At 41.3% G+C, this 18,197-nt stretch overlaps 4 protein-coding genes across 7 annotated transcripts; 2 read left to right on the forward strand and 2 right to left on the reverse strand.

Moving 5' to 3' along the window:
* Positions 1-903: 903 nt before the first annotated feature.
* On the forward strand, positions 904-3,832 carry LOC132789649 (uncharacterized). Its single transcript, XM_060797822.1, has 7 exons — positions 904-1,402; positions 1,463-1,617; positions 1,680-1,824; positions 2,533-2,940; positions 2,996-3,269; positions 3,326-3,432; positions 3,491-3,832. The coding sequence occupies exons 1-7, from the start codon at positions 1,006-1,008 to the stop codon at positions 3,784-3,786; spliced, it is 1,782 nt and encodes a 593-aa protein (XP_060653805.1). The 5' UTR covers positions 904-1,005; the 3' UTR covers positions 3,787-3,832.
* Positions 3,833-3,995: 163 nt separating this feature from the next.
* Positions 3,996-14,637, forward strand: LOC132789647 (centrosomal protein of 135 kDa). Of its 2 annotated transcripts, none has more exons than XM_060797818.1 (12): positions 3,996-4,415; positions 4,469-4,595; positions 4,654-4,803; positions 4,863-6,273; positions 6,607-6,817; positions 6,873-6,988; positions 12,602-12,727; positions 12,859-13,012; positions 13,466-13,593; positions 13,654-13,909; positions 14,069-14,254; positions 14,316-14,637. In XM_060797818.1, exons 1-12 carry the CDS (start codon positions 4,242-4,244, stop codon positions 14,475-14,477), a joined length of 3,201 nt encoding a protein of 1,066 aa, XP_060653801.1. In that variant the 5' UTR covers positions 3,996-4,241; the 3' UTR covers positions 14,478-14,637. The 2 variants fall into 2 exon arrangements, with proteins under 2 accessions (XP_060653801.1, XP_060653802.1); XM_060797819.1 differs by having other exon boundaries at positions 3,998-4,415; positions 13,487-13,593.
* LOC132792943 (uncharacterized) lies at positions 7,424-12,007 on the reverse strand. 3 transcript variants are annotated; one of them, XM_060802483.1, is made up of 4 exons: positions 11,765-12,007; positions 10,311-10,771; positions 8,734-9,071; positions 7,424-8,675 (listed from the first exon to the last, which is right to left on the reverse strand). In XM_060802483.1, the coding sequence occupies exons 2-4, from the start codon at positions 10,724-10,726 to the stop codon at positions 7,939-7,941; spliced, it is 1,491 nt and encodes a 496-aa protein (XP_060658466.1). In that variant the 5' UTR covers positions 10,727-10,771; positions 11,765-12,007; the 3' UTR covers positions 7,424-7,938. The 3 variants fall into 3 exon arrangements, with proteins under 3 accessions (XP_060658466.1, XP_060658465.1, XP_060658467.1); XM_060802484.1 differs by lacking the exon at positions 11,765-12,007 and having other exon boundaries at positions 7,439-7,732; positions 8,003-8,675; positions 10,311-10,890; XM_060802482.1 differs by lacking the exon at positions 11,765-12,007 and having other exon boundaries at positions 10,311-10,896.
* On the reverse strand, positions 14,624-17,557 carry LOC132789648 (uncharacterized). Its single transcript, XM_060797820.1, has 2 exons — positions 14,959-17,557; positions 14,624-14,900 (listed from the first exon to the last, which is right to left on the reverse strand). The coding sequence occupies exons 1-2, from the start codon at positions 17,471-17,473 to the stop codon at positions 14,722-14,724; spliced, it is 2,694 nt and encodes an 897-aa protein (XP_060653803.1). The 5' UTR covers positions 17,474-17,557; the 3' UTR covers positions 14,624-14,721.
* Positions 17,558-18,197: the final 640 nt, after the last annotated feature.

Genomic DNA, 18,197 nt, shown 5'->3' on the forward strand with positions numbered 1-18,197 from the left:
TAAAAAATTAAGTTCTTTTATTTTAGTTGACTTTCAGAGTCCCAGTATCTAAATTAAAACGGATATACGAATTGTGCTAAGTTCACTGAAAACTTGATGAAAAATATATCCACTCCTGTTACACTTAGTTTGACAAGCTTAATAGACCCGCTAAAATGTCAAGTACTGGGTCTAAATATATAAATTCTACAAAATCTTTTCTTTACCGCACAATTCTATTTTACAATATCGTATTCCAACAACAGACACATTGAGCGATGGGCGCGTGGCGTTAATACTTTTAGTTTTTATGTTTCATGACAGCATCTTCTACTATGTTACGAAATCGCAGATCAAGTGCGGCACGTGGCCAAGATCTTTTAAGATCTATGTAGTATATGTGTTCTAAAGGTTTGCCGACATGATGACGACAGTTTTGTACTCAATATTATTATTGTTATGTACGAGACAAATAATACTATGTAAATGCGACACTCAGCATATACATATATAATATATATTTATTTACACACACAATGTACTATGTACGAGTAAATAAGAATTCACATTGTGGTCTTGTTCTGCCAAAAAAAAAAGAAAAGGAAAAAGAAAAAGAAAAGAATGTGCTCTTGTTCTGGTCTAGAGCAGAGAAATTTATCAAAAAGCGTTCGTGATAATACCTAAGGAACCCATGCCGGCTGCAGACATCGTACATCGGCGGTACTCTGGCTGTGTCTTATGTAGTAGGCATGCTAGCCAAGTCTACAAATAGACGGGGTATGTGCCTGTGTGCTGTGCTGCTCCGTCTACAATTGTACTGGCTAATTAGCTTGCTTTCTTGACGATCGTTGCCTCTGTCTCTGTCTCTGTTTCTATCTCTGCTCGCCGCCAAATCTCGAGTGGACATGTATTGTATTCTCATTCGTTTCATTCAAAGAAATAAGCTCTGACCGAACAGACGTATCTTGTTTTATTGTTGTTGTTGTTGTTGTTGTTGTCGAGCGGGTATATAGCTAAGGATCGGAGATGCATGTCAATCACAAGAAGAAGACACGTCAACGTAATCGACCCAGAAATAAATGCAATCGTAGCGATGATACGAAAGAAGATGAAAGTATGCCCGAGAGTCCTTCAGTGCCGTGCACTCTGCAGGATAAGCCTCAGGCTGCTGATCCCTCGGATGCCATCTACTTGATACAGCAGCTGCTGCGCAAGAAACTGTTGAACAAGAAGAACACAGCAGCAACACTAAGTTCGACACCTAAAAAAGTAGTGACACCTTCCACTCCCACGCCCAAAAAAGTGACTGCTCCCTCAGTGATTTCCTCGAGCTCAGCAGCGAAAAAGTTGACTGCACCCAAGGATGATACAAGTGATGAAGTGAATGCGCTGTTGAAATGCTTGGGCAGCAAATTGCAAAAAGGTAAAAGGGAGAATCGATTTATATAGATATATAGTATATGAATACTCATCGATGTGTTAGGTGCTGGTGGGGAACTACCGGAGGCGCTTTTCAGCAAGCTGGGCAAAATGTTTAGTGCAGAGCCTTTGACGGACACCACATCGGATGACGAGGAGGCCGAATACATTGAGTACATATACAAGCCGCGGCAATATTTCATGGCATCGCTGTGCAACGTGAGTGTGGCAATTCTTTCGGGTTTGTACTGCTTTAATTGCTGCAATTGATTAAATTACAGTACTGCAAGTCGGATCTTTGCGGTCATCCGGCGCTTCCCTGCAAGGGCTGCGGCCTCGTCTTCTACTGCAGCGTTGGGCACATGCGTGATGATCAGGAGCATCGCCAGCTTTGCTATGGACTGCATCAGCTGGTGGAACGCAATGGTAATAAACATAGTGAGAAGTTCGGATACAGATACAGTATTAAATACATATGCGTACGTAGATACAATGAGATGTACAAAAGAGGATTGAGATACATAATATGAAAAGGATTTAGTTGTAGATTCAATTATAAATACAGATACAGATTCCGATATATATATAATTTAAAATTGAATTGAAATTCAAATACAGATTCTGATATATATAGTAAATTATAATTGAATTGAAATTAAAATACAGATTCAGATACAATTGCAGATTGAGGCTAACAGTAAGAAAATTATTAAGATGCAGATTAAGTCACAGGTTCAAATGCAAATAGACATTGAAATATCTTCATCAATACAAATTGACATACAATTTGAAATAATGATTCAGATGCATAGCTACTTCACAGATACTAAAAAAACAGAAATAAAACAGCAAAACAAATTCTATACACAATTGCATACATATATAGGTATACATATGTATATATGTAATCTTACTGTATAAATCACCCTAAAGGTGCAGATACGAATTTAATTACAAATATAGGGACAGATTGGGATACATAAGAGAAAGATGCAGATTCAGATGCATTAAAAACGGACTTAAAATAAAAATTCTGATATACAGATACAAATTCAATTTTAGATTTAGAGAACCTTAAATATATTATATATTAATATCAAATTGAGATGCAGTTAAAGATTTAGATACTTTCAGGACACGACGTTTTCTACAAAAGCGGCGACTTTAGTCCCGAGCAGTTTCGCTCCTATCGCATTGTGTGCATCCGGCAATTAGAGCAGCTAATCAATCGCACTTTAACTGCCACGGAGCAGGAGGTTCTGCTCTTTCCCTTCATCTGCAACGATGCCAAATGCAGGGAACATCGCTATAAGTGTTTGATGCCGTGTGGTCGTTGTGGCGAGATTGCATACTGTAAGGACAAGGCGAATCATCTGAGTGCTGGTCATGCAGCCTGGTGCGAATCGTACAAGCTCTTTAAGACATTTGTAATGCGACAGGCGAAATTTGGACGTCTCGAGCCAGCATTGCCCTACGAAGTGCTGCGGGAGACGCCAGTGAACTGCTCCAACACTAGGCAGATCTTGAAGAAACTCAAGTTCAGTAAGAAAACTAACAGTTTAGTTCGATTAAGTGTGATTACATGAGTTAATTACAGATGTCACCGATGCTTGCGAATTGGCTGCACTTACTCAAATATCCACGGGACCCTTGACCGCCTTCTACGCGTTGAAGCTGTGTGATCGTCTCAAGGCGGAGCAGCTAACGATTCATTTGGTTGGTGCGGAAATGGAGTTTGAAGTGGATGTCTTTCAGAAGTGGGAGATCTTTTTGCTTCATATTCTGCCAGCTGTGAAGACATTAAGTGTGGTCTTTGTGGGACCAGAACTCAACTCTAGCAAGGTTTCTTTTGAGCAGCTCTCAAAGATTAAGTAAGGACAAGGCGATATAAAAAGTGAAATTGTTTCATTTATTTAAATATTCACAGATGTTGTCGCTTGTGCCGCAAAGCGGAACGCACAGTGGAATATTACTTCGAGAATCGTCTTTATCACGACTATTGTGCGCTGCCTAGTTTTAAAACTCCAGACTTGGGTAAGAGTTTTCCAATGTTTCATTTGCTTTAATAACTTGTTTTCCTTTTCAACAAAAGTTTGCTTCTTTAATGCGGGACTTTATCGTGCCACTGGCTATGCATTGGAGGACACTTGGCCGGATACTATACAAGCCGCTTTGAATCTAAAATGTCCCATGGTAACCACTTCTTACACTAAATACGAGGCTCCGCTGGACATGAAAGAATTTTTGAATCAATCCAATCGGCATTTGAACGTTGTTCTGCCACCGACCACAAATCCATTCGGATCGGAAAAACCAGAACGCAATTTTATTTCCGACGATGATGCTCCTTTGATGTTCAAGAATTATCAATGTTTTGTTATTGATTAAGTATTAGAGAATTTTAAAATTTGAAATAAACAAACAGTTTTCCGTTACACAAAACTTAGTGTTGATAAGTATTGAATCCTAGGGAAATTTTTAAAAGGGATATTCTGAGCGGTGTTGAGGAATGTCAATAAGGAAGTTATTCAAATCTGTTTATTGATCGACTGGGAAACTAGTTTGGTTTTACGTCAAAAATAATTTCTAAAAAAATAAAAAGTAATAAATAAATAAGTTTGGAAAACTTAATGTCGTGCAATGTGCTCCTAACTAATTGAGCCATTTCCTAACGACATTATTTGAATTATTTAAAACGAAAAATCAATATATCGACCCACCGCCACTGTAAGTTGTTCGATAAACACAACCTATCGAAAACCAGTCTGGCAACAAAAATATTTTAAGAGAAAACAACGCGCGGTTTGCGTGGAGCAATTAAAAATTGTAAAAATATATATAAAATGAACTTACACGATGGAGACTTTAAGACGTTACGATCTAAGCTGGATGTTATGGGATTTACGCAGACAATGCCCATTCTCGCAATGCCGCTGGTAGGCGCTATCTTTGGCGACCTAATCAAAACAACCGAATGCCTGCGCGACACCAAACGACAAGTTGCCGAACTCCTCGAAGTAAGTTTTTTTTTTCGATTTTATCAATTAAAATTTACGAAGTTTATGATTAGGAGAAAACCTGTTGGGAACTGGGAGCTGAACCATATAAATGTGATAATTCACGTTTGATGGCCGAATGCAATGAGCTGCACTTACAAAATCTAAAGGAACGCGAGGATTACGAGTTGCGTCTTTGTGGTAAGTTTTTGATTGTTTCTTATGCTCATTAACTAGATACAATAACATTTATTAACAGACTGTGAGCGCCGCATACGTAGCCTGCAGACAGATCGGGAACACTTGCAGAGTCACAATGCTCAGCTTCAGAGTCAATTGGATGCGTTTCTCTCCAAACAAATCCTCACAGCAACAACTGCCAAGCGAACGCATCCCGGATCCTTTCAAAGTATAAACTGCTTCTAAATTGTATACATATCGATGATTAACGTTTATGTGCAATTGCAGCCAAGAAACCATTCATATCTACAGTGCGCTCTGGCGAAGTTTTGCCAGCTGTCCTTGGCAATGCGCCACTTTCTGGCTTAAAGTGCACCAAGTGCAGTGCAGGACTTAATGAGAAAACATCTAAAGATGGCCTGACTACACAGACTACTCAAACGAATGCAACAGATGTGGTCGATAGACTGCAAAATGAGCTGAGAAGCTCAAGTGATCAGTTGGAGTTTTACAAGCGCAAAGTCGAGTCACGGAATCGCGAAATTCGCCGATTAAATGACATGCTTTCTGGCGGACGACCACCAGCAGCTTTGGCAAAGGATTGCTGCTACAAGGATGTGGGTGTGCTGTCGCAGGACATTGATCTTCTGCAGCGAGAGAAGAGTGAGTTGATGGCGCAGGTGCGTGAGTATCAGGACAAGATGCACGACGCTATGCAGCGTGCATTGCGCATCGAGGAGGAAAAACGAAAGATGCAAACACATCTCGACGAACTTAAGGAAGCCGCTTTGCAGGTGGAGCAACAGGCGAACTCTGAGCTAGATGCACGCGAACATGAGCTGCGTCAGCTGCAAGTTGAACTGAAGCAATTGCAGCTGCACAGCGAACAGAGAGGCAAGAAACAAGGCTTTGATGGCGCCAATGCAACGCACAACGATAAGCGGAAATTGAACGAGAAATTGAATCTGCTCACGAGACGAGAGGAAGAGCTGGAGGCGATAAACACTAAGCTGAAGCAGCGATTGCGCCAAATGCAGGAGAAACTACAAGAGCTGGAAAAGCAGCTGCATGAGCAGCACAACACTGCCACTCTTGACGAGGAGAAGATCCGCATCAAGTCTGAGCGAGATTTCTTTCAAAAGGAGTATTTGCGTCTCATCAACAAATGCGGTTCAGATACGGAAATCTCTTTTCTACAAGCACAAATCAAATCAAAGGACGAAGAGCTACGCGCTTTGCGATCTGAACTTTGTATGTTGCCGCCAACTACCAGATTGTATTTATCCCCCAGGAAGGGAAATCATTGCGAAAGCTCACGTCCTGCTACAGCCAGCAGCTCCAATGACAGCAGCAATCGCAGTGAGTGCGTCCAGGCAGCAATTGCTCGCGTGGAGCGAGAACGTGACTGTGCTCGCTCTGAGCTGGAACGCATGCGTTGCGAGCGTGACAATCTGCGCGAGAAGCAATTGGGTAGCGTTCAACTACATGCCGAAGAAGTGCAATCGCTTCGCATGCGCAACGAAGAGCTCCAGAGTCACATACGTCGGCTGGAGATGGACAATCGCGAGCTGAACTCGGCACGTGTGCCGGCGGAGACGCACAATGCGTTCCTCAAGGAGGATGTGGCGCAGCTCAAGCAGCGTATGACATCGCTGCAGGCCGAGATCGACAAGCAGCGCAAGGAGAACGCACAAATTTCGTGAGTAAATAACAGTTTTTAAAATATATTTGTTTGAAAGCGAAGGGTGGTTCGTGTCTTCGATAAGCACTGGTTGAAGCACAGCTTAGTGTCAACTTTATTTTATAATTTGTAATAGTTTGAGTTTCAATTTGGGAGAAACCTCTTCAGAACTTCTAAGCTGTTTCTTTTGCCGCTAGTTCAGTTATTGATTAAGGACTCTGAAGTTTATGTTAATTACTTATTTTTAGTATTTGTAAGGATTAAATCCTATTTGTTTATTTGAAATTTACATAGATATTTAACTCCAATTAATTTATGTAAACACTCAACTAATATTACTTTAAACCACAGTTTGCTAAACGAGCAAAATGAACGCATTATAGCGGACTATCAGAGCAAACTCCTCATTGCGGAGCGTCAGAGACAGAAAGCTGATGTGTTGGTCAGCACACTGGACACGAGTCGTGAGACAAATCGCAATGATAACGCTCAGCTGCGCAGTGAAATTGCTTCGTTGCGTCAAACATACGTTGCGCTGGAGCTTGAGAAGGATACGTTGCTGGTAAATAAGTAATTTTTTCACTAGTACTCTTAACTTAATGAAGAATTCATTACAGAATCAATTGGATAACAAAACGGAACGTCTCCTTAAAATGGAATATGAATTCAAAGACTGCAAACAAAGACGTAATGCATTAGAGCAAACAGTAAAGGAGCTGGAGTCGCAAGTTGAGTAAGTGTTTTTATCTTATTTGTCAATTATTTCATATATGTATGTGTAGCTTGTGAGGTACGATATAGATAGTATAGACTAAATTTACCTTGACAAGCAAGACGGGAAGATAAATTTAGTGTTAGCATCTTGATGGTTTAGTTGTTGATATGTTTCCTAAGATATATCTTAGATATAGAACATCAAGTTTCACTTGATTTTCCGTTGAGATGGTAGCATACAATATCGTTGTATTACATCTTTAATTTAGTTAAGTCTTAGAGGAAAAAACTTGTTTCGACTGAATTTTTCGGCTGTCTATTTGCAATGGAACAATGTATTTAAATAACGCAATTTGGTAGTTTTATATCAAGTTTATTTTTAGTAATATATGGCATATTTCGCTTTCTAATTTGTTCCCATTATAAAATAGGGCTAGCGACAAAATCTTCTCTCATTTTTGTATTCATAACACGAGTTGAACTTTTAAGAATGTAACAGGTATTCTTCTACGTTTGTTGACTATCTTTGTTGATACCCATCATTACTTCTAAAATTTACAAATTGGCTGAAATATTTATATATAATATAAGCCTTTATTCATACATATTATCTACAGTTCACTTAACAATTTATACATTAGCTGGTGTGTAATACATTCATGGCACAATCTCTCACCTAGGCGCCTCTTAGAGCAGAGCCAACGCATTGAGTGGCTGGCCAGCTGCGAGCTGTTTTTGTTAGCCAAATATATCTAAGAACCACCTAAAAGCAAACGAAACGATTAAATCGAACGATCTGCAAACAGATCATATAGGAAGGAGTGGAAGAAGACAGCAGCAGCATGCAGCATGCGAGATAAATAATAAAACGTAGAAGGAGGAGGACACCAGAGGATATTTTTGTGGATCACATTCATAGCAAAGGAGATAGAGAGTAGAGAAGAGTACTATGTACATAGAGATACCAGGTTACGACAGAGGAGGGTGCAGTTCACTGAAGAATTTCGAGTTGTGTCGCTCGATGGTTAAATACCTCGCCAGACTAACGCTGGGTGCACTGCAATTGTGTGTGCCACCATGATCGGTTTCCGCCGGCGTATAACCTGGCCGGCAGACACACTTTGCCCGGCTGGCATAGCCAAGCAGCATGGTACTGTTGTTGGAGGGCAGCGTCTTCAGCGGCTCCAGCCACTGGCCGGCGCCACAAGGTCCGCGTGTGTAGAGCTTATGGCACTGGCCATTCATCTCGACCATGCCAGGGGTGGCCTCGCAAATGCTCTTCTCCTGCTCATTGCTGGCCGCGCACTGTTGATCCAGATTCGTGAGGACACCAGAGCATCCGCACATGCCGTTGTACGAGATGCCATCCAGCGAGGGTCGTGCCGTAAAGTCAAAAACAACCACTTGGTGCAGTGAGCAAGGACCTTGCGATCCAATCCTATAGCAAGAGTCCTCGGTGGGGAAATACAGGCGATTCTTGCCACAAAAGTTGCGCACACAAGTTGTGGCATTAACGAGAAATTCGTTGGCTGCACATGGACCACGAGTGTAGAGGCGATAGCAGAGACCATCGCTCCAGGGCACATAACCCTCCTTGCAAAGACACTTGGCATGTGGCAGCAGTTGCAATGTGTTGGCCTCCGGATTGGCATCCACATCGTCGGGTATGCGAAAGATGTGACCCGGTGGACAAGGTCCCGGGGTGTCTGTAAGAGATTGCATTTAAATAGTTGAGGTATTTCGGAATTTAAAGTGTTTGCTCACCCAGCTCAAAGCACATTTGTTGCGGTGCATAATAGTGCGGCAGATGTCGCTGACAATCACAGCGTCCTCCAGGCAGAAAGATGTGTCCAGGTGTGGAGCAGGGTCCCTTCGTGTAGTGCTCGTAGCAAGAGTCCTCCACGCTGTAGTAGAACTCACCCAGCTCACCAAACGGATGGCAACGGCACTCGGCTAAGCCATCCTCATTGCGCATGAGCAACTTGCCCCTTATGCAGGGTCCCTTGGAGTGATTGGGATAACACTTGCCATCTCTTGGCCAGAACAACATGCCCTCATCGCATTGGAGCTGCCTCTTGCAGCTGCCCCAACGATTGTCGGCTCTGAAATTGGTTTTGCATAAGATGTACTATTTATTTGGCTTTAAATCAGTCTTTTTTGTTCATGTAAAACTGCTTTGAACTAGGCTTAATTACATAATTATAGTATGTGAATCGATTATGTGCTGAAAAGTAATAATTAATTTCCTTTTCTATAACTGGTTTAGCTTTGTGCAAATTGCTCAATGGAGCAACTTTTTTTTAGTATTACATAGGCTGAAGTAATTATAATACACTCATGATCAAAATTAACATAATAACAAAAAACGTGGCGAAGCATAAAAAAGAACAACGCAACAAATACGTTATTAATTTATTGTGAACTTTTCTTATAGAAGTCTATACTATATAAAATCACTATTTAAAGACTTCCTATATTTTAAGTATGAGGAAGTAAATAGATAACATAGAAGTAAAATAAAGAGATTAACCCTTGATTTAACCAAAGTAATGAAGCTCCAAGAAAAACAATGAAATACATAAATATGGACTCTTTTTATATTTAAAATATTAGGAAGTAATCCAAAAGATGAGGCTTTAAGAAACCCAATTTATTTATCCAACAACGTAGTAAATCATAAAGAAACATAATGTATTAACTTGTTAGGTAGTTCTATAAGATAAGTTTAAATTGAGCGCTCTCAAGTAAGCAAATTGATGAGCTCTCAAGTAAGCCAATTTATTTATTTGCTTGATTTATCTATCTGTTTTCAAATTGTAAACTAAAGGTAGAGAAACCGGCCTATGAATGATAATCATTTTCTAAATATAAACATATTTGTACAATATTCCGTATATGTGAAAAGCAGAAAGTGATCTCTAAACAAAAAAGTAGGTAAATAATTGAACAATAAGCCGTCTTTTAATACAGAGTGTAAACTTCCTTAGCGGAAGACAAAAGCTTCGCTACAGACAGAGTTTTCCCCTGAAATAGTTTTCATCAGTTTTAATGCGATCTTTGTATCAATCATCAATTCATATGAATATCGGAATTAAGCTGTCAATTAGTGTTTGCCCTTCAGCCGATTAAAAAAACATGAAAAGAGCTCAATTAAGTTGACTTTGTTGAAGCATTTAAACCATCTTTGTGTGAAGTTATTAATTAAATTTGGGTTAGCGAGAAATTTATGCAAATCGCGTAACGAAATCCCAACTAATATTTGCATATGAAAGCGTTGCTACTGGAGCTGATATATGCTTTAAATATTAAATATTAAATTAATGAGTAGCTGGATAACTCACCTTTTCGTCTGCTCCGGCAGTGGTTGAAAGTATTCGCCATGCGGACAAGGACCACGCTCGTAGAGCGCATGACAGGCATCGGTTAGGGGACTGAGCGCTGTTCCCGGTGGGCAGCGACACTCCGCAGCAGGCACATCCTTACGCTTGGCACTAATCGGCGAAGGACTCAGTTCCATCGTGTCGGGACAGGGAAAACCGAGTGTGAAGATCTTGAAGCACTTCTTGAGCGGCGTCCAGTAGAGTAATTGCCAACCGCCGGCCATGCTAGCGCAGGGATTCTTGGCGGGATCGCTCCAAGGGGGTGGCACAATGCCGGCCGCTGCCGGATGCTGGGTGAGCAGCAACAACAGACAGGTCAAGATGCTGCTGGCCGCCTGTAGAGCTGCCCAACAAATGATCAGCTTCCGGCGTTTCATGTTCGCTATTGTTGATGTTGTTGTGATTGTTGTTGAGTGTGGAATCTGTGAAAAGTAAGCGTAATTGTGGTGGGAATTACATTGGCGCCTTATTAAAAGCCATGATTGATGGCTTTTCAATGGACAGCAGAATAAAGGGCGGCATTTGAAGTTTTAAGCTTTAAGCGCCGTCCAATTTAAATTAGCCAACCTGCAGGCCATCGTCGGTTATTTTGGCAATACAAAAAAAAACCACCACAAGGCAAAGGTGGAGAGGGAGACGGAGACGGAGACGGAGATTGAGACTGAGGTAAAAACCAAAAGTTAAAACCAGTATGCGGTCGTGCGCTGTTAACCATGACCTAAATACACATTTATCTTGACTTCTTTTGCCGCTTGATATCAGCGGCAACAACAACAACAACAAACAACAACAAGTTAGTTGGCTACTTAGCACAAATCTTGCTCTGCCCATCGCGCTGCCGACGTAGGCGTCGCTTTGTGTGTGTGTGTGTGTGTGTGTTGGGTTTGTTTATGTAATCTTGCCACCCCGCGAGGCAATGCGGTTTTTTGTTTGTGACGAAACTCGTAACGTTAGAGCTGCATGGATGATGGTGGAGCGTTAACCAAGCGTCGCACTGGAAAAGCGTGCAACACTTTGCACTAGTTGCCCACTTTATCGTCTTGAGGGGGAAGCGAACAACAAACAACCGACAACAAATAACAGCTGCTGCAGCGGCTATAAATAATGCATTAGGCTAACCGCAGTTTTGACTAGTTTTTTTCTTGTTGTTATTTTGGAGTTGGTGTTGAAGTTGAAGTAGCGTCTTTGGCTGTCGTAACAGCAGCAACAGGTTTCCTATTGCCGCAAAAAAACATTAAACAAAAAACTGGCATCCTCAGGCCTCAGGCCGCTGTTTGACCCAAAGAACATGGCCGCAAAGTGCACCGCGAGTTCGAAGCTCACAAAAAGGTTCTCTTTGTCTGTATGTGTGTGTGTGTGTGTGAGGTGTATGTATAGTATATATCCATTTGAATTTATGTGTAATTCACAAACACCTTTTTTCGCTAATTTCTGCTGCTTGGGTTTCCCAATTCTTGTCGCGCGTCTTGTTTTGTTTACCGACGAATCAAACGATATCACATACAACGCAACGACGACGACGACGGCAATGCCCGATTTTGTTTTTGATTCCGCTGCCGAATCCCAATGCCAATATTTTTAACCGCACTTCGAGAGACGCGAACCGAGCATTTAATGCGACCATTCGCCTGCGTAGCTAACAGACATCTGAGCTGTGCTAAGATTCGTGCACAGGTAAGCATGCGCCCCACACTTTGCTTTGCTCTCATTCTCTTTGTGTTTGTGCACGCGTGCGCTCTCTCTGTTGCGCTCTCGCTGTGTGCTATCTCTTAGTTTTGCCGCATATGGTTTGTGTGTGCTCAATGCGTGTGTGTGGGGGGCCTCTTTAGGGTTCTGCGCCTGCATTTGAAGTTTTAGTCAGTGCTCAAAATGAGACAGACAGACATAGTCTAGCCATTGTGATGGACATCGATGGTCGTTAGCTGACTCAGAGTCAGAGATAGAGACAGAGACAGCGACATTGTTGCGCAGGGCCATCGTTATGCTTTGTTCTTGAGCTTCAGTCCGAATTGCGGATATGTGTGTGGACGTGCCTAGCATGTGAAGAGTACACTCATACACACACACACATAAACATAACATGCCATATATAATAAGCGGCAAGCAAGTTTGCTGCTTAAGTCTATTGACTTGACCCCACTACGCAGACATTTGTATGTGGCCATGAACGCAACATTTCGACTCTTATGTAGAACTCATTTTCAAATTCGATATTTATTTTATTTATTTTCATTATTTTTATGGGATTTCAGCAAACTGACCACAAGAACTCGTCAACGTGACTCCGAATTGACAGAGACGTCGGCGGAAAGTAAAACTCTCAGGCAACAGATTGTCGCCCTCAAAGCGAGTCGCGATGAGGCAATTGCGGAAAATGGGTAAATAACACCACAAAATGACTGATCACTCTCGACTCTCGACTGATCATTTGCCACCTCTTTTTTTTTGCTTCTGCTGCTGTTTGTGATTATTTTGGCATTAACTTGCGATTTGTTTGTGCCTTCAATAGCCGACTTGCGGATAAACTAAGCGATGCCCAGGTGGAAGCCAAGAGTCTGCATAAGAAGCTCAAGGACTGCGAGCAGCAGGTGGCAACAATGAAGCAGCAGTTGCACAAATACGTTGCTGAAGTGAAAAAGGCCGAAGACTTGCTGATGACAAAGGTAAACTCATCCTCGGAAAGGGTAAAACGGGTGTGATCATTTAGTGGTCATGCAGAGAACGTAGTTAAAAGGCAGATATTACAGTTTTTTGTCTAATGCGTCTCTGAAATTAAAAGAGCTAGGAAGAGTTAAAATTTATTTAGAGACTTTTTAAGATACAAATTTTACTTCATTTTAGTTTAAAGTATCGCAGCATTAATACTAGTCAAATAATTTCCTTCCTGCTCTTGTAATTTATTTTAATAACAATCGGTATTTTACGTTCACCAAGCAAATATAAATATGATGATAGTATAATTGCTTATTTTTGTCGGTTAAAGTTTCGTTTGCTAAGGTTATTATTCAAGTTCATTGCGATTAGCGACTATTTAATAGTTAAATGCAGTGTTTGTGAAATAATTAAAACTAATTTGTAAGCCGTGCTTTGCTGAACTCTCGAGTTAATGCCGACAGGTACTATGCTTTGTTTTAAAGGAAAAGGAGCGCGAAGAATTGCTGGATCACTATCACAGTCTGACGCACGATCAAGTTCTACTGGAGGGTAACAATCAGAGTCTAGAGTTCGAGGCCACTGAATTTAGGTGAGTTATTTATTAACACTACAGATGACAGTCGTATTAATATATTCATTCCTTCAACAGACGACAGATTTGTGAACTGGAGTGCGAAGTGCGCACCCTAAAGGATCAGCTGCATTGTCGACAGTGCAGCATCGAAGACTTGGAGATGCAACTGACTGCTGCACGTGCCTCACAACGTTGCCTGGAGCGTGAGCTGGAGAATGCTCGCGAGCAGAAGATTGAGCTCGATGTGCATAAAGAGCTCTGCGAGAAATTGGATGTGGAGAAAGAGAAACTTAATGCCGAGCTAAATGAACTGAGCGAAATACGTAAAAAGGTTAGCTTTAGGACATCACATCATCCAACTCGTTACTAAGGCGACTTTCCAACCTAACTAACTAACTTCGCTTTGTATACTAATAATAATTTGTGTTTTGCCAAGTCAAATGCGCTTGCTTCGCTTGATTACGAATTTATGAAAAACATTCAATTGCAGCTGGAAAAGGAATGTGAAAAACTGCGCAGCGAATTGCATCAAAAGTCTCTGATAAATCAGGTGACGACAGATACGACGGGTCAAATGTTGGATCGACTACGTGATGAACAGCTGCGACAAGATGATGCCGAAGTAAGGGCAAAGAATGAAATGGAAAGACTGCAACAGCTACACGAGACAACGTTGGTAAGTATTGAGCACAGCAATCATTACGAAATTATTTAACCATTTCAATTGATTTATTTAGCGAGAGCTGCAGCAAGAGCGTGCGCGTTGCAATCAACAGGAGCGTCTGGCCACGGAGTTCGAGAAGCAGGCGCGGGAATTGCGTCAGAATCTCACCGAGGATCGCTTTTGTTTGGCGCGATCCAGAGAAAACAGTCCCAAGATACCGCCTAAAACGCTGTGAACTTCACTGCATTCCAAAATTAAATTAATTTTGTACTGTGTACATGTTTTTGTTTATTGCATTTATTCTACACACTTTTTACCAATTGTATTTGTATTTATATTTGTATGATTATATTTTGTATTCAGAACGCGACATTGTTTTGCAGTTCGTGTTTTGCCCCACTGCTTTTATTTACGTCGTAAAATATATGAAATTTTTGTATAAAATATTTGCAAATTGAACAATTTGTCATTCGGCCATTTCACTGGCCAATTGGCTTGGTTAATGCCTCCAGCATCAGCATGTGATAGCGTTCACGCATGCATCCACATCCACTGAAGCAAGGCAACGTGTGCTCCGTTCGCGACTCGGTGCAGGTGAGATAATCCTCCTCATCGCAGGCGGATTCAATGCAGGTCATGTCCGCCGTGCTGCTGGATCCTATAGAAAATATTAGTAACTATAAAGACTGCTTGAATTTAACTTAATTTTTACTTACTATAAGAAGAGTCATTTATATGGGAATCTTCTTGGTTTGCTTCTTCGCCGATATCATCTAAGGTTTCTAGGCAAGTTACGTCTTCTTTACTGTCCTCCCAGAGATGCTCCCAGTCGATGTACTGGCGAGCACACTTCATGGTATCAATGCGTTCGCAGATTCTATTTTCATCTTCAAATTTCACACAACGCGTGCGCTTCTCGCACACAATCGAGTTGCTTGGCAAGCGCATTAATCTTTCCCCGAAGGATTGCTCATTGTTGCTGGTCACCGTCTCGTCTTGAGAACTTTGCGGCGAGCTAAAGGAAGTGGGCGTATTGCAGAGGTGCCATTTGCTACCGGGTGAAGTCCTATTGGAGTACAAGGAGTTATCGCAAGAGTTTATTGGCAGCGAAAAGTGCATCGAACTTTCTTCATCCAAGCAAGTTGAAGCATCTTTATTTCCACGAGGGGATTCGTCCAACATGCTCACTAATTTTGTTGTATCTGGCGAATTGTAGACTAGCTCGGCTTGCCTTGCGGAATGGAAACGATTTGTGCTAGGGGGCGAAGATTGTTTGGAACCTTGACGCACATAGACTGTGTTCAAGGAATTATTATCCTCAGCAGCTGTTGTTGGTTGGATCTGAGGAGCCGATCGATGCTGCCTATTATTTGGCGTGCAAATAAGTCTAGTGTTCTTGATCATTTCTGCGACACACAATTCGCTGGATTTAGTCGGTGATAGCTGCAGTCTTGTGGAGGTTTCAGTTCTCGACGAGGCGCCAGTTTGCGTTGGAATTTCTTGCTGATAACAGCGATAAGACGCCGACGTCTGGCACGACTGATTGCATATCGCACGTTGGCTGAGGCTGCAGTTGAGTCCAATGTCCTGGCACAAGGGAGTTGATACTTGGGTGGCACAGCCAACGCATTTCTTTTTCAACTCGGGGTTTTCAATGCAAGGTCTGCAGCTCAGGGAGCAATTTAGTCCCACATCCTTAACCTGTGGAGCAGATACTTGCGTGGCACAGCCAACACACTTCTTTTTCAGCTCAGGATTTGCGTTGCAGGGTGTGCAATCCAACGAGCAGTTCAGGCCGACATCCTGGACATTTGGAGCAGCTGTCTGCGTGCCATAGCCAATGCATTCCTTGGCGCATACTTTAGGTGCATCCTTCATACTCTTTGCTTCTTCGAGCTGTGCGTCAGGATCTGCTTTGATCTTAACACCTGGGACGAGCTTGGTGTACGTGGCATGCTTGCCAGGCAAAGAGCTCTTTGAACTTGACTCCTTCTTGGCGGTCTTCTCATGCTCCAGCTTATAGTTCCTTAAGTACTCGCGATGCAATCGCAACTTCTCCGGCTCGTCGTCTGAATCTTGCTTGCTTATGGTTACTTTGAGTTTATGCTTTCCATTTGTTGATTTTGTGTCCTGTGACTGCCTTTCTGCTTTAAACTGTCCCACTTTCTGTGCTCCTTTTGATGGATAACCTGGTTTTGCCGCCCTTTTAATTTTTTTGCCTGAGGTAGCACTTTTGGGTGTTAATTTTTCTTTGGGACTCGGAGTTAAGTTGCGCAAATAATCGTCGCATTGCAAGTCCGTCGTCCGTCTCGAGTAATCCGATGGAGAGTAGCTATCGCATAAGGGCAAAGTTGGGGAACAATGATAAACTGCATCCATGGGACATTGATTGCTTAGATAGGGATCATAAACAGCTGATGTATAATCATAGCAAGGATAACTGGTAACTTGGCAGTGATATGGATAGGAAGATGGACTAGCTGGAATCGGATTGTAATCACTCTGGTAAGTGGAGCAAGGCGGGAAGTCGTCCGCATTGTATACCAAAGAGCAACCGCCTTCTATTCGCTCACTGTCCTGTGGAAGTTCTTGGAGATCTACTGGCTCCTCCATGGTTTTTTCCTCCTTAGAGTTATTCAATGTCGGGGAGGAGGACAAGGAGGAGATAGTACAAAAATAAGGTTTGGAATGGACCGAGTTTCCCGGGGAATGTTCAATCTTTTTCACTTGCTTATTGCTAGATATCGAAGTATCTTTCCGTTGTCGCTCTTCTTTTGCTTTTTTTTTGATGGGAGCCTCTATAGCAAGTTGTCGAGATTTCCCTGGAAATTGTTTGTTCTTTGATTTATTAGGGCTAGGTAACTCCTTACGCGGTTTCTGTATTTCCACTCTAGGTTTTTTCACTGACTCAGGTTTCTTTTCGATTTGAATATCTTTTTTCTTCAAAAAACGATCGCGAAAAGTCTTCAATTTTCCAATTTCAGTCTCAATTTTATCATTCAAATTCCGCATCTTTTGGCTGGTGTCCAAAATCTTGCTACAGCAGGAAGATGTCGATGGCTCTTCGGGTGCAACGGCAACATGACGTTTATAAAGCTCCCGCACTTGGGTTTGTGTATTTTTAATGAGAACGCTGCCGCGACCTTTAATTGAAACATGCTCCTTGCATTCCACATAGTAGCTATGTCCTGCCGCCTCATCCTTTTTTTGTTTCTTAAAGCGGTGTCCCATTTTTTTTAAAGGGATGGTGGATATATCAGAGGTTTCTAGGAATTTACAAAATATACAATATTGAATAATAGTTCTCGTTTAATATTTTCAATGACATGAAAAGAGAATCCAGCCAAAAGATTACTTTGATTTCCTTAATGAGGTATATTAATTAGTTAACGCTGATCGAAAATGTCATAATTAGTTATCTTATAACCGCATTCAAAAACCATTAGCTTAGACTGCAACCTTCTTCATGCACTGCTTTATAGTTTCCCAGCAACTCGGTAGATGGCGTGCTGCACTGCTTGACAGCAGCAAGTACATAAGTTTAAAAGCAGGAGCGTGAATTGTTTTTAACAACACGAACGTCATTAATTAATATATTTAACATATTGTCAGAGCCTTATTTACTATAACAATTTGTTAACAAATAAGAGGAATGTAATTACATTGCTAAATATTACATTTTAAGGTTCGAAATGGACATTTATTTTGTATTAATGTAATTTAATTTATTAAAAGCTGATTATTAATCATATTATATATATATTAAAATTAATAAATATTATATTAATTTAATAATGCATTAGGGCACACACGTATATCTTTCTTAATCAAACACATAACAATCACATACATGTATTTATTTCTTTATTGTTACAGAATATATAAAAAAGAATAAAAAGTGTTGAATATATATAATTTGATATTAATTTTTTTTAGTTAGTATAGTATTTGGTAA

Source organism: Drosophila nasuta, chromosome 3 (assembly GCF_023558535.2).
Source record: "Drosophila nasuta strain 15112-1781.00 chromosome 3, ASM2355853v1, whole genome shotgun sequence".
In the NCBI taxonomy this organism is placed as follows: domain Eukaryota; kingdom Metazoa; phylum Arthropoda; class Insecta; order Diptera; family Drosophilidae; genus Drosophila; species Drosophila nasuta.

Bases quoted from the DNA above. Each gene is read 5' to 3' on its own strand.
- LOC132789647 (XM_060797818.1), top strand. From the start codon at position 4,242: ATGAACTTACACGATGGAGACTTTAAGACGTTACGATCTAAGCTGGAT. The intron at 12,728-12,858 runs GTAAATAACACC...TGCCTTCAATAG, and splicing joins GAGGCAATTGCGGAAAATGG to CCGACTTGCGGATAAACTAA. The intron at 13,910-14,068 runs GTTAGCTTTAGG...ATTCAATTGCAG, and splicing joins TGAGCGAAATACGTAAAAAG to CTGGAAAAGGAATGTGAAAA.
- LOC132792943 (XM_060802483.1), bottom strand. From the start codon at position 10,726: ATGAAACGCCGGAAGCTGATCATTTGTTGGGCAGCTCTACAGGCGGCC. The intron at 9,072-10,310 runs GTGAGTTATCCA...AACCAATTTCAG, and splicing joins CTGCCGGAGCAGACGAAAAG to AGCCGACAATCGTTGGGGCA. The intron at 8,676-8,733 runs GTGAGCAAACAC...AATCTCTTACAG, and splicing joins ACAAATGTGCTTTGAGCTGG to ACACCCCGGGACCTTGTCCA.
- LOC132789648 (XM_060797820.1), bottom strand. From the start codon at position 17,473: ATGGGACACCGCTTTAAGAAACAAAAAAAGGATGAGGCGGCAGGACAT. The intron at 14,901-14,958 runs GTAAGTAAAAAT...TATTTTCTATAG, and splicing joins TATAAATGACTCTTCTTATA to GATCCAGCAGCACGGCGGAC.
- LOC132789649 (XM_060797822.1), top strand. From the start codon at position 1,006: ATGCATGTCAATCACAAGAAGAAGACACGTCAACGTAATCGACCCAGA. The intron at 1,403-1,462 runs GTAAAAGGGAGA...TCGATGTGTTAG, and splicing joins GGGCAGCAAATTGCAAAAAG to GTGCTGGTGGGGAACTACCG. The intron at 2,941-2,995 runs GTAAGAAAACTA...AGTTAATTACAG, and splicing joins CTTGAAGAAACTCAAGTTCA to ATGTCACCGATGCTTGCGAA.